Source organism: Pteropus medius, unplaced genomic scaffold (assembly GCF_902729225.1).
Source record: "Pteropus medius unplaced genomic scaffold, Ma_sr-lr_union100, whole genome shotgun sequence".
Lineage (NCBI taxonomy): Eukaryota > Metazoa > Chordata > Mammalia > Chiroptera > Pteropodidae > Pteropus > Pteropus medius.
The window spans coordinates 33,077,246-33,092,516 of record NW_024354875.1 but is presented as its reverse complement, the minus strand read 5'-3'; the positions used below and the strand labels follow the sequence as shown (position 1 = coordinate 33,092,516).

The following is a 15,271-nucleotide window of genomic DNA, read 5'->3' as shown; positions in this document are numbered from 1 at the left end:
TTATGCAGGAGAAAGTGCTAGGAGAAACAAGGTTTATAGGCTGGGGGCCAGGGAAGCTTAAGTAGTGTGCACAGCAGGAACCAGAGTGACTGATGTCAGTTGTTGTGTTTGCTGTCTATCCATTCTAAGTATCATTAAGTAATAACATAAGTGTAACCAGCAGAGCACCCTAAATGCAAATGTCTGTAAGGTAAGGTGCTTTAAGTCAAGGACTATTTGTACGTGTTTTTACATTTGTAACTGTATTTCCGCAATACAGTTCCCAATAACAGCACATCATTTTGCTTACAAACAGGTGGTCCCTGTGTACTACTGACATGCAAAGAAGTGCCTATAATATCACATGAAAATGTCTTGAAGAATGTGCAATTTTAAGGCTGATTTGAGATGCCTGATACCTGAGTACACAATTAAGTTAATTAACACGGCCAAAGCTTTAAGTATACCATCTTAAACACAGAGCTTATTATTCTTATAAGGTAATGAAGTATCATTCAACAGCAGCAGCATTTAGCATGAAACGTTAAAAAAATTTTTTCACTTTCCTTATTTGAAGAATTTGGCAGGTGTTGATAAAACTTAACACAGACAGGATAATTCCCCAAAGGAAAGACTATTACTTTTAGAAGTCACTGTGTGACTTTCCAGCTAAAGCAAAGTAGGAGTTGCCCTCCTTATTGAGTGTTAAATACCCATTTATTTGCTTTTCAAAGAGATGCTTGTAGAGTCTGGAGTAGCAAAATACAAAGGAGTTAATCGCCCTGGTAAAATGTGGACACACTTGCTTTCTAAGGGTTACTAGAATACAAATATAACTATCAGTGTTCATTATTTAGACTACGTTGTTTCCAAAGCAATTTTGACAGTTATAAATAAAACTGGAAAATGAAAAAAAAAAAAAGATAAAAATAAATGGAATTTAAACTGCTTTAGAAAGCATTAGTGTTTGCAGGAATTTATGAGGGAAAAAGAACTGGCCACCTTGTTTAGGGATTTTGTGTATTAAAAATATTTCATTTCCAAGGGTGATTTCCAAGTTTATATTAAACATAAAATAAAATCTGAATTGCTTCTACATGGCAGGACAAATAAATTTTTTTTGCAAGTGGTTACTATTTTTAGCATATTATTATGTATACAAAATGAGTAGAACTAATCGTACAATAAATCACATTTTCTGGATACTGAGTCTAAGTAGTGACTTGAAGAACAACAACAGAATTATGATCTTTCCACTTAATGCATCAAGCAAGCTGGTCAATGACAATGGCGCAAAATGTGGCAAAAATGGCTACCGTGGAGCCACTGATTCTGTTGGAATTTGGTTTTAGGGGAAGAAATAAAGAAAAGAGAGAAAAGAAAGGCAGGAGTGGAAAGGCAATGACCTAAAATGTTATCTGTACAGTAAGTTGCAGAATTCTTTCTACTTTTGGTCTGAAAAAAGAACACCTAAAGACACAGAATAACAAATCTTCTGGCTTAAGTCACCATGTCAGGATGAGAAAATGCTCCGCACCGATTCTATGAGAATACACGATGCATTTTTACCTTTGGCTACATCAGTGGCCCAGGTCATAATGTGATCCATGTCCATCTCTTCACTTCTGTTACTGTTAATGTAATCATACAGTGATCCCAGAGAAGCATATTCTATTTTTAACAGAAAAATAAGCATATAATTAAAACCAAGGTACATTTCATAAATAACTTTTTATTTTCATTGGGAAGATGCATTAAAGAACTTAATAAAAGACATCAAAAGTATATAAAAATTGTTCCATGTTGTGGTTTCTAAAAGTTAATATTACCCTGGAAAGTAATCTGTCAAAGACGAGATAACTAATAGAATGAATAGTAAAACTCCAGCTGAAGAAAAAAATCAAAAGCCATTTACACAGAACTGAGAAACACAATGATGTATCGGAAGAATAGATTAGAAACAAAAGCAGGCTTGTACATAGGTATTTCTTAAAAACTGTTATTTTTATAAAATAGATGAGATCAAAAACATATCAGATAGTTTATAGGACAATGTAAACAAATCAATCTTATTGCATCAGAGCTTAGAATAGCCCTCAAAAGGCCAAGAGAGAAAATTCCTTTAAAAATGGCTTTAAAAATTACGTACCATAAGATTCACCCACTATAAGTGTACAACTTGATGATTTTTAGTAAATTTATAGAGTTGAGCGATCACCACCAGAACCCAATTTTAGAAACTTTCCATCATCCCAAATAGTTCCCTGTGCTCATTTACAGTTAACCTCCATTCTCAACCCCAGCCCTTCTATCTGCTTTCTCTCTCTACGACTGAGCCTTTTCTAGATATTTCATATAAATGGAATATGTGGCCTTTGTGTCTGACTTCTTTTTCTTTACATGTTTATAAGGTTCATTCATATTATAGCATTTATCAACACTTCACTCCTTGTTACTACTGAATAATATTCCATTGTATGGATTTATCACATTTAGTTTCTGCATCACCAATTGACATTTGGATTGTTCCTAGTTTTTAGCTACTCTTTAAAATGCTGCTATGAACATTCATGTATATGTCTTTGTGTAGAAATATCCTTTCATTTCTCCTGGGTAGATTCTAGGAGTGGAATTGTTGGGTCATATAGTAAGTTTATGTTTAACTTTTTAAGAAACTCAAATTGTTTTCTAAAGAGGCTATACCATTTTTGATTACTACCAGCAACATATGAGGGTTTCAGTTTTTCCATATTCTCATCAACACTTGGTACTGTCTGTATTTTTGAATAAAAGCCATTATAGTGGGTATAATTCTAGTGGTATCTCATATTTTTAATTTGCATTTTCTTAGTGACTAATGAACTTAAGCATCTTTTTATGTGCTTATTGGTCCCTTGTATATATTCTCAAGCAAAATGTCTATTTAAATCATTTGTCCCTTTTAAAATTGGGCTATTTTATTAATATCGAGCTATAAGAGTTCTTTAGTTATTCTAGATACAAGTCATTTATCAGATTTATGATCTGCAAATATTTTCTTCCAATCTGTAACCATCTTTTTATTCTCTTATCGTTTCAGGAGCACAAATTCTTAATTATGATGAGGTCAAATTTATCAACTTTTCTTTTTCTGGGTTGTGCTTTTGGTGTCATATCCAAGAGCTCTTTGCCTAACCCAAAGGTATAAAGATTTTCTATATTTCTTCTAAGAGTTTTAGTTTTACTTCTTGCACTTAAGTCTATGGCCCATTTTGAGTTTATCTTTGTGTATAGCTTGAGGTCAGGGTCTAAGATTTTTTTTTTTTTTTTGCACGTGGATTTCTAATTATCCCAACACAACTATTGAAAAGCCTATTCTTTACCTATTAAACTGTCTTGGCACCTTTGTTGAAAATCAACTGATGATCAGTGTAAGGTTTTTTCCCTAAATTTTTAATTTTGTTCCAATGATCAATAGCTTATCATTGTACCAATAATGCACTATGTCATTACTACAGATTTATAATAAAGTTTTGAAATGAGGCCATCTAAGTACTCAAACAGTTCTTTCTTAAAACTGGTTTGGTTATTCTAGGTCTTTTGTATTTCCATGTGAATTTTAGGATCAACTTGTTATTTTGTGAGGAAAAAGTCTGCTGGAATTTAGATAGGAATTGTTTTGAATTTAAAGATCAATTTAGGGAAAATTGTCATCTTGATAATATTGAGTTTTCCAAACCATGAACACATGATCTATTTATTTAGGTATCTATTTTCTCTCAGCAATGTTTTGTATTTTTCACTGTACAAGTCTTACACTTTTGTTAAATTTATACCCAGCTATTTCATTTTTTGATACTACTGTGAATAGAATTGTTTCTTAATTTCACTTTTAGACTGTTCGTTCTCAGTATATACAGAAATACAACTCATTTTGTATAATGATCTTGGATCCTTTCGATCTTGCTAAATATGTTTACTAGTTTTAGTAGTATTTCTGCGGATTCCTTGAGATTTTCTATGTATAGAATCATGTCATATAAGAGTTTTACTTCTTTGTTCCCAATCTGGATGCCTTTTATTTTCTTCTTTTTGCCTGGTTGCCCTGGCTAGAGTCTCCAGTACGATGCTGAACAGATGTGGCAAAAGGGGACCTTCATTGCCTTGTTCCCAATCTTAAGAGAAAAGTGTTCACATTTTCATTATTAACTATTTTATTACTTGTAGGTTTTTGTAGATGCTATTGATCAGATTGAGAAAAGTCCTTTCTATTCCTACTGTATTCTGATTTCTTATTATAAATAGGTGTTGTATGCCAAAAGACTTTTGTCTTTTATTCCATTATCTATTATGGTACCTTACACTAATGGATTTCAGATGTTAAACCGACTTTGTATTTCTGAGATAAATTCCATTTGTCATAGTGTATAATCCTTTTTATGGGTGGCTGATTCAGTTTGCTAATAATAATAATGTTGTAGTTAAAGATTTTGTAACTATGTTCATGATGAGTGATGGTTTGTAGTTTTCTTACTATGTTTCTGTCTAGCTTTAATAGCAGGATAATACTGGCCTTATAGAATGAGTTTATAAGTGTTCCTTCCTCTTCTGTTTTCTGAAAGAGTATGGAAAGGATTGGCATTATTTCTTCTTTCTTCCATTAACAATTGATAGAATTCACCAGTGAAATCATCTGGGTCTGTGCTTTTCATTATGGAAATATTTTAAACTACTAATTCAAAATTTTTTTTTTTTGTCATAGGTCTATTCACATTTGTTTCTTCTTGAGTCAGTATCTTTTTAGGAATTCACTCATTGTATCTAAATTGTTTAATCTGTTGGCATAAAGTTGGCCATAACATCTCTTACAATCCTTTTAAACTTCTGTAGGGGCCATAGTGCTGTCCTCTCTTTAATTTCTGATTTTGCTGATTGTATCTTCTCTCTTCTTGGTCAGTAGAGCTAAAAGTTTGTCAGTTTTATTGATCTTTTTAAGGACCAAATTTTTAGTTTCATTGATTTACTGCTATTTTGCCATTTTCTATTTTTTGAGTTCTGCTCCAATCTTTATTTCCTTTCCTTGGCTTGCTTTGTGTTTACTTTGTTATTTTTTTGGTAATTTCTTAAGGTTGAAGCTCAGATTATAAATTTCAGAACTTTCTTCTTTTTTGACATAGATGTGTAAAGCTATAAATTTCTCTTTATCTGCATTATATAAAATTTTGATATGTTATGTTTTCATTTTTTCTCTGTCCAAAATATCTTTTAATCCATTTTGGTTGCTTAATTTCCAAACACTTAGAGATTTTCCAGATTTCTTCCTGGTGTTGATTTCTAACAATTCCATTGTGGGTGGAGAAAAAGATTGCATTATTTCAATCCTTTTAGATGTGATAAGATTTATTTTGTGGCCTAACTAATGATATATCCTGAAGAATGTTCCATGTGCACTTGAAGAGATTATGTATGCATTCATTAACAGGTGGTGCATTCTATATACGTGAGTTAACTAGAGTTGGTTAAGAGTGTCAAATCTTCTATATCCTTGCTGATTTTTTTGTCTATCAATTTTGGAATAATAAAACCACTTATTGTTGAATTGCCTATTCCTCCTTTAAATTCTGTCAAGTTTTCACTTCATGTACTTTGAGGACTTGTTGTTAGGTGTATATACATTTACAATTGCTATATCTTCCTGGCATATTGATCTTTTTATCTTTATGAAATCACCCTATTTCACTAGTATATTCTTTTTCTTAAATCTATTTTGTCTGAAATTAATATAGTTACTCCAGTTCTCTCATGGTTGTTGTTTGCATGGTATATGTTTTCCCATCCTCTTACTTTAATCCACTGGTGCCTTTGAATCTAAGGTGTGTCTCTTGTAGACAGTATATAGTTGAATATTTTGGACCATTCACATGTAATGTAATTATTTATATAGTTGGATTTATATTTGCCATCTGGTTTTCTACACGTCTCCTGTTCTTCTCAGTCTTCTATTCTTTTGTCACTGCTCTCTTCTGGGTTAACAATTTTAATTTGTTATTTTAATTATCTGGGTTTTCTTTTTTTTTTTTTTTACCATATTTGAGTAGACTTTCTTATTCTTAGTAGTGGCTCAAGGGATTACAAAATGTATCTTAATTTACAACAGTCTAATTCAGACTAATACTCTTAATTACAGTAAAATATAGAAACTTTCCTCCAAATTAGCTCCATTCCCTCTCTTACCCCTTATGCTGTTACTGTAATATATCTATATATATATATTATCATTAACAAACAGGATAATTATTGCTTTATACAATGTCATGTTTTTAAAGATATTAAGAGAAAGAATAAAAATATATTTATGGAGTCTTTTATATTAATCCGTATGTTTTTCATTTCCAGTACCCTTTGTCTTCCCATGGATTTGAATTACTACCTGTTGTCATTTTTTTCAGCCTGAAGGACGTCCTTTACTATTTCTTGTAAGGCAGGAATATTAGCAACTGATTCTCTTATCTTTTCTCCAAGAATGTCTTTATTTTTACTTTTAAAATATAATTTTGCTGGATACAGCATTTTTCTTTTAGCACTTTAAATGTCTACTGCCTTTGGCCTCTATTGTTGTAGATGAAAAGCCAGTCATTCATCATATTGTTGTTCCCTTATATATGAGAAGTTGTTCTTCTCTTGATACTTTAAAGATACTTTAAAGAATACTTTGTCTTTATCAACACTTTAACTATGACATGTCTAGGTGTGTGTTCTTTTACCTTTATTCTACTGAGAGTTCGTTAAGCTTCTTAAGAATGCAGTCGAATGTATTTTAGCAAATTCAGGAAGTTTTTGGGCCATTATTTCTTCAAATATTTTTCTATTTTTCTATTTTTATACCCCTCTTTTCTCTTCTCCACTATAATATATTAATGGTATACCTGATGTGGTCCCATAGATCTATGAGCTTCTGTTCGTTTTTCTTTTTCAGACTGGATAATTTCTATTAACCTACTTTTAAGTTCACTAATTTATTTTTCCTGGTATATCAAATATGCTATTAAGTCAACTCTAGAGATTTTAAAAATTTTTCAATTATTGTCTTTCTCAACTCCAGAATTTCCATTGAGTCCTTTTTAAAAAATAATAATATTTTCTATTTGATGAGATTCTCATTTGGTTGATTCATTGTTTTCATACTTTCTTTTAATTCTTTAAACAGTTTATTTTCATTCTCTGAGCATACTGATGCTTTGATATCATTGTATGTTAAATCCAATGTGTTCATTTCAAGAGCCAAGATAAGTGCTATCATCCCCAACCCAAATGATCTTCCAAACTTGGCTCAGTTGGCATATGTATTGATACTCATGCACAGAGCATGGCTTGATCCTAATTGCAGCAGGTTGGTAGAGAAACTCACATCCTTCTTTGGTAGACACTTGTAAACAAACAATTAAAACTAGCATCTTTAAGAATAGAGACAATCTTATCAAATTAATAAGTTAAAACATCAAAACTTGCCCAAGAGATATCTTAATCAATGTCATACGTCAATAAAAGAGCTACAAATATACAATTTACAAATACCTCAAATTCTGAAACTTGTGTTGTTTTACAGAAATATTTAATGTTAACAGTTTACTTACTGACTGTACAAGGAAATAAAAATATATCTGAAAAGAATTAATCAATGATAACCAAAGATTTGGGGTAGGTATAGGTATAAGCCAGGAATGGTAGAAGGGTGCATGAAATAAAGGACTGTCTAGTCTGTGTGTGTGTGTGTGTGTGTAGACTAAATAGACTACACACACACACACACACACACACACACACACACACAATAAAATCAAACTCACTCATCCAACTACTTGAATTCTTTCTCCCTCTTTTGGATGAGAAAACCGAGGTTGAATGTGCTACCTAAGAATGAATGTGCTTCACATCCTCCTTGGGACTGAGAATAAACTCTTGGACAAAGGATTTGCACCATGACTTAAGTCCCTTTTTCTACTCTTCATCCTCACCAAGAAACTAGAAAACTTCATGAATAGTCCATTGAGTTAATTAAAGCTAAAATCTTCCCCTCAAAAAACATTAAACATAAAGGGCACAAAATGAGAAGCAGTTTCTAATCTCTTTGGAGTACCACACTTTCATCTACTAGACAAGAAAAACTTAAGCCACAAGTGAGGATCAGAACACTGGGTTCAGATTTATAAGGTATATATAATCGGTAAAAAGTAAATACAATGGACTAGGAAATAAGGAGCAATATGGTAACAGGATCAGAGACAGGGTTTTACTTTAAATTGGAAATCTGACCTAAAAGGTTAAACATGGCTTAAACCTTAATTATATAATCCATTCTTGGGTATTTAAGTTAACAGGAAATATATGTGCTCAAGATAAAAGCTGATACATACCTCATTTTAGGAATACATCTAAAGATAGTTAATTAAAGATAAAATATCCTCTACGTAAGAACTTCAGTAGTTCTATTTGCTATTTATCAAAGTAAAAGCATGTTAAAATGCCTGCCTTCAGAAGATGGAAGTAACAGCTACCATGTCTCTTTGAGTTTAAGAACCAGTATGCTCATAGCTCACATGCAAGAAGAGCATCTTCTGTACAAAATCAGAGAAATTTCTATTACTCCGGTTCTACTACTAGGTCGATGACCTTAGGAAAGTTACTTAAGTTAGAGTTTTGTTTCAGATTTATAAAATAGAGATTATTTTACCTATCTCATAGAGTTATTTTAAGTATTAGATGAGATCATTTGTAAGAAAATACCTAATGCAATCCTTTTTATCAAGGGTGTTTAGTTGTTATTTTAGACAATCCAAGTTCTTCTCACTATAGTAGAAGACAGGGCTAATCTTTGAAGGTTTTCTTGTTTGTTTTAATTGAATAACTGCTATGATAATTATTGTAAAATTGAACATTATACTTATTATAGATCTAAAACTGCTCATTAGATTATACAAATATGAGTATTAAGTATTTAAAATGAGTGTCTTTCTGTATGTTTATATGGCAAAATTTTCTGTGTGCTCCTTTTTGTAAAGAATATTTCTACCAGTTATAAACTGCTGCTCCAAATTACATGATAATTTAGATCAAGGTCATTACCAACGCAGATGACCAAACCTAAAAAATATTGTTCTCATATCAGAGACCTTGAAGAAAGAATGCTCTAAAGGGATTAAAATGCCTTGCAAAGAATTACAACATGAATAGCTCAAGAAATCTTAATTTGTAAAAGGTCACAGAGTTACAAAAAACATCGCTCATTTCAACTAATTAAATGAAATTTTAGTTAAACGACACCTTTAAATATTGGTATTGCAGCTGCGAGTGCATTTAAATAGCATTTACGCAGATATAATTAGCACAATTAAACATGGGTAGAAGTGGAAACACCATTCTTAATTATATTGATATAATCAGTTTTATTAATGCTTTATAGCAACAAAAGTGACATCTGACAGTAGCACACAATTCATGACTGAACCTAATATTAAACATTTTAGCATATTAAGGAATCTAAAGCTAGGTAATTGGAGAAAAAAAGAAGTCAAATAATGAGTTCCTACCTGTGACAATTCCATAGTTGGGAGGTTCAAGAATTACTCCATAAAACTGGATGATGTTTCTGTGACTGAGGACACTGAGTATTTCTGCCTATATAAAAATCAAATACAAAATTGTATAAAATTTCACATCCATAAAAGTCTAATAAAATAGGTTTCCTATTTCTTTTACATACATTTACAAAGATATATATGTACTCAACAAGTATGTGTTACTAATAAAACTCTGCCTTTAGCACCATTCTTGAAAGTTTAAGAATTTCTACTGATCCTTTCTGAAAATTTAAAAATGAAATGGGGTTCAAGTGGCAACAAAAGAGGTGCTGCTTACTAGCAAGCTGGCAAAACTGACAGTGGAGGAGGGTGACTAAAGAGGGAAATATCATATTTATTTACAGTAAAAGTCCTCTTTCTAATAGTCGAATATATTTTTTCCTGAATAATGTCTTTTCTGGAAGGCTATGGCAAGACTGAACTTCTATCAGTTGGATGAGCAGTCATGATAAAATCAAGGTAGGAATTTTTAACTATTAATGGAATCAATTCAGGTAATACCCATTTATATTATTTATCTAATTATTTATTAAGAACACATTATTTCTCCCCTACTGCATGCAAAAGGTACTATAAAGGATATAAATGTGGATTCTTGACCTTTAGTAGTGACTCGCTAGAGAAGCCACACTTTACACTTTGGAATGTATTAAATACTAGAAAACTGTACTGTGGAGTAATATGGTAAAAAAAATAAACTATATTTATTAAACCTAATTTTTAAAGTAAAAAAACAGAGATAGCACAGTGTGCATCTGTTAATGTCTATAGAAGGACGCTCTCTAGATTAACTAAATCACATGTAGTCATTAAAATTTTATTTCTTTTGTGGAGATAAAATATGGCTAATCAAGAATTATAAATATAATTAAGTACAAAATCATGTAAGGTAAATACAGAAAATGTTTAATATTAAGTGAAAGGCATGTTATTGGCAGTAAGTAAATAAATTTATAAGTCTCCACCCCAGAAAGGTGATCAAGAAGAACATCATCAGTTAACAAAAATGAAAAAGCCTTGGTCAGAAAGAGGACTCTCCTCTGGGAATCTGCATACTGAATTAGTGTTATTTGTTATACTTTTTTCCCATAGGTTAATTGAGTTGAGATTTCATTAAAAACACTTGGAAACTTGTTTTGAAAGTGGTATAACTAGGTAGAAAACAGAAATTTGAGAGTTGACATGGAGTTAACATGGAATTGAGAGAAAGTAAAATTATCATTGATTGGAAAATAATCATTTATTAAGGTTAATTTGACAGTGTTTTTCTTTTAGTAATATAGGTGTTGAAGGGGGCTATCAAAACGATTCCTTAACACTCACTGAGTGCCTACTTTGTGTAGAGGTTCTGTGTTCATCAAGCAACTTTCTCATAATTTAGTTTTCCAAGTAGGAAGAAAATGCATTAACTGGGCAATACAATAATTCATCCATATGGCAATTCTATTTCTGATTAAGGAATAATAAATTAACTTTGTTGTAAAAATAGAGTTCATGTAAAGTTTGGAAATCATAACCTCCCCATTTTTAAGTGGCAGATCAACTCTGGCAGATCAGCTTTATTCTTTGTGAGTAAGCATTAGAGTTGTGGACCAGATTCGTCAAAACAGGGAGGTGTTATGCTTTTGTATGCTTTGGTATATTCTTTGGGTTATGTAAATTCTGTGACCATTAAAAATGTTTTTATTAATAAAGAGTAAATACTAGAATATTCTGAATCCCGAAAGATGATTCACCATGACAAAGGATTTTCAGTGTTCCAGCTAGTTTTTGTGTTTATATTTAAGATTGCCAAGTGATATCTTAGAGAGACAGAATTTATCTTTTCAAGTATTAGTAGGCTTGTCTAATAGCTTTTGAGTAAGAATACACTAAAGTCAAAATAACAACCATTATCTTGTGTCCCATTGTTGTGTTCATATTTTAGTTTTTTACTGTTATGAAAAACTATATTCTTGCAGTATAATTTACAAGTAAAAGACATTTTATGGAATATGACTTTTAAGTTTTATTTTAATATACTAAGAATTTGATTTAACATCATGAAAACAACATATTACTCTAGAGTACTATTGCACTAGTTTCATGGAAATGAGCTAATAATAAACAGAGATAGACTAAATATTTCAACAAATAAAGGTCAGGTGATACTATGAAGTTAGCAATTCAAACAAGTTCCAATAAAAATAACTGGAATGAACCTAACTGCTAACCCTGCGCTGTAGCAGCCAATATCTGATAACAAATGGATATATTATATAGATTTGTCTTTATAGGCACCTGCTTGCCAACTGTTCATTAATAAAACTATTATAGTAAAAATGCAACAAATAATTCTTCCTTAAATTTTTGTTTTCCAGATTTAAATTCTGGGATACTCTAGCAAAGAGACTGCCAATCAAAATAATGGCTTGGTGGCTTTAAAAAGTTCACTGTTTAAAAGGAAATATAATAATAATGGAAGCTAAAATAATAGTCCATTGTGCACCCAAAATGTAAATATATCTTTATACACTATTAAAATCAACAAAATCCACTTACTTTCAGTAAATATAATTTTATGAAAATTATTCAGTTTAATTGCATTGATTTCATAGTTTTATTTTTATTTAATTGAAAAACTGGTTTCGATTTTACAACAGCTAAAAGCATAAGAAGTTAATTCATAGTTTTATGTTTGGATATACTTAAGTTACACTAAAATAATTTTAGTCAATAGTGGAACTCCAGATGACTTAATTTTTCTAAATTTCTCAGTTTGCACAATGCTATTCTAAGGACTCGAACAGATACTTGTATACCTACATTCAGGGCTGCATTACTCACAATAACCAATAGATAGAAACAACCCAAGTGTTTAACAACTGATGGATAAACACAATGTAGTATCTAAATACAAAGAAATAGTACTCAGCCATAAAAAATTAAGTTCTGATACATGCTACAACACAGATGAACCTTAAAAACATTATGCTAAGTGAATAAACCAGACCCAAAGGGCAAATATTGTATGATTCTACCTATATGATATTTCTTGAATTGGCAAGTTCAGAGATAAAGTAGATTAGAGGTTAATAGAAGCTGGGAGGAGGAAGGAATGGGGAGTTATTGCTTAATATGTAGAATTTCTGTTTGGAGTGATGAAAAGTTTTGGAAATAGCGGTGATGTTTGTATAACTCTGCGACTATAATTAATGTCACTGCCTTTTTCATTTAAATATGGTTAAAATGACAAAATGTACGGTATATATATTTTATCACAATAAAAAGTTTAAAAAATGCTATTCTAGACTTTTGTAGGAATGAATGATCATAGTCCGTGTGTGTGTGTGTGTGTGTGTGTAGTTTTCCAGATTAGGATTTGAGAATCTAAGAAAAGACTAGGACAGACTACAATAATTTTAACTTGGGCTCAAAGACTCTTCATAAAATAAAGTGTCCCAATGTGATATAGAAGTGGAGTAACCACAGGTCTATCCATAAAATGTCTAATAGCAATGTCTTTATCAGAGCACAAAAATGTCTATACAGATGCTATGTTTGCAGTAAGATATGTAACTGCTCCTGTTGTTTCCAGCTGGGGTTTGTTTCTTCCTCCCTCCCTCTTTTCCTTTTCTCCTCCTTCTTTTCTTCTTTCTTTATAGGAAAAATTACAAGAGTTTGGGGAAGAGGTGGGCATTTTGTTAAGTTTTATTTTATCTGGCATCTCCATTCATTTACATGGGGAGATAAGCCATTAACTCAGTTTGTGGTTTCTAGAAGTCAGCCAGTATACAGGTTCCAAATGGCTGACTCGATCAGAGAGAATAAGAGAAGTTAAATATCATCATTTAACGAAATTAAACTAAATTTACTAAATATAATAATTTCACTAAATTTAAAGGAAGTTAAGTTTTAATTCTCTTTCTTTAGTGTACTTGCAATGGTTTTATAATAAGAATCTAAATTAATTAGTATCTTCATCCTCAGAGCAACCCCTTTCTCTCAATTCAAAACTTTTTCAACCTAACCCCAAATTTAAATGTTTCTTTAACTTTGGAGAGCTGCCATAGAATCCTTAAAGATTGTGGTTTTTAAAGCATTTTATATTTTTAATATTCCATTGATAAGTCTATATTATTTCTGTGACAAATATATTAAAAATAAAATTGAGTTCACTTCCTTTCGTGAAATAAAGATACTGACAGCTCTCCACTGATCACTACAGAATGAAAGCAATAGTTTATGAAGACCCATATCATTAGGCTCATAGGCTCCATTTAGATCTTAGGAACAGAATTTTCTCTTTGGTTATCAACAGTTATCAGCCTCTACATACCAGCAAAATTGTATATCACAGGGTCCATCCTTCTGCCTGTGATGTGGTGCTGACAATCAAGCAATAGGTGTAAAAACTCACAGTATACTTGTACTGTCTAGGAGTATCAACTACTCTTCCTTGTCCTCTGGTATGTGTGATATTTAAAACACAACTTCATGGATCCTGATCTCCCTGATCTCTGAGGTCCTCACTAATTTTAAGATTCTATGATTCCATCAGAATATGGCAGTAAAAGAGAGAAAACTGGCTCATCCAATTATATTTACTGTACTGTGCATTCAAGGTTAGAGGCTCTCAGCAAATACAATTCTGTCTCTAAAATATCAATATGATCCAGGGTCAGAATATTCCCCAAAAGTTTAAGAAGGTATGAGATGATCCTAGATTTTTTAAAAATAAAAATTATACATACAGAAGAGAGATTAGTAAGAAATAAAACAAAATATTAATTGTGGTTATCTCTAGAGAGCAGAAAGAACATAATTGATTTCCAAATTCTTTATGATAAGCCTACATCATTTTTAATCAGAAAAAAGGAATACATACATTTTATATGTAATACATATGACTAGAACATATAAATAAAAAAATAAAAAATATTTGCATGAAAATTCTGATTTTCCCTAGGACTGAATCAGAAAGAAGTAAAATTCTTTTCTTACCTTCCTAGGACTACCCTAGGGACATAAAAACTAGTTAGCCTCTGACCTGAGTTTCTTCTGATATGGCTCCGGAAAAAACTAGTATTCACCCGGGTTATTCTTGAAGAAGGACATAGGTTCTCAGGGGCTATGAGACCAGAGATGTGGGTGCTGGAAACTGAGTGCACTCTACCTTGATTTCAACCTACTCAATGTCTGGCTCAGTATTTTATTAAATGATGTTCCACTCTCTTCTTACATTTGCTCCTATTGCCTGCTGCCCTTTATGGAAGCCTTTCCTACTTTGCTCATCTTACAGAATGTCTAGTATAATACCACATGAGGGAGAAAGGTCAGATGCTTTATATACAAGAAGCACTCAATAATATTTGAAGGATGAATGAACAAATAACATTTGATGATAATGATATTTAGCATGTTTAAATAATTGCTATAGAGAGTCCATGTTAGCAAATGTTTACTCCGAACAGTACAGTGGGAAGAGTAAAGTGCCAGTGAGTGTGGAATTGCTTCAGTATTCATTCTGTTCTTTTACACGCATAAGGGTTATTACTAAGGCTATTATTTCCTAAGAATGACAGTCAATCAATTATATAACCACAGTAGAAGACACATTTGAAATTTGTGTTCACCAGCTCATTGTTGATTTAAACTTTCAGAATAAAGGCTGGGCAGCTACATTTTGTTTCTTG

The 15,271-nt window shown here is 31.6% G+C and overlaps 1 protein-coding gene across 6 annotated transcripts in view; it reads right to left on the bottom strand.

The window, feature by feature from the left end:
* Positions 1-15,271, bottom strand: part of MAP3K20 (mitogen-activated protein kinase kinase kinase 20) — a 154,281-nt gene that overhangs the window by 75,598 nt on the left and 63,412 nt on the right. For all 6 annotated transcript variants that reach the window (XM_039855524.1, XM_039855521.1, XM_039855523.1 and 3 more), the window contains exons 3-4: positions 9,546-9,633; positions 1,549-1,650 (exon numbers count right to left, since the gene is read on the bottom strand). In XM_039855524.1, the coding sequence (XP_039711458.1) occupies positions 1,549-1,650; positions 9,546-9,633 (190 nt within the window). The remainder of the gene's footprint in view (positions 1-1,548; positions 1,651-9,545; positions 9,634-15,271) is intronic.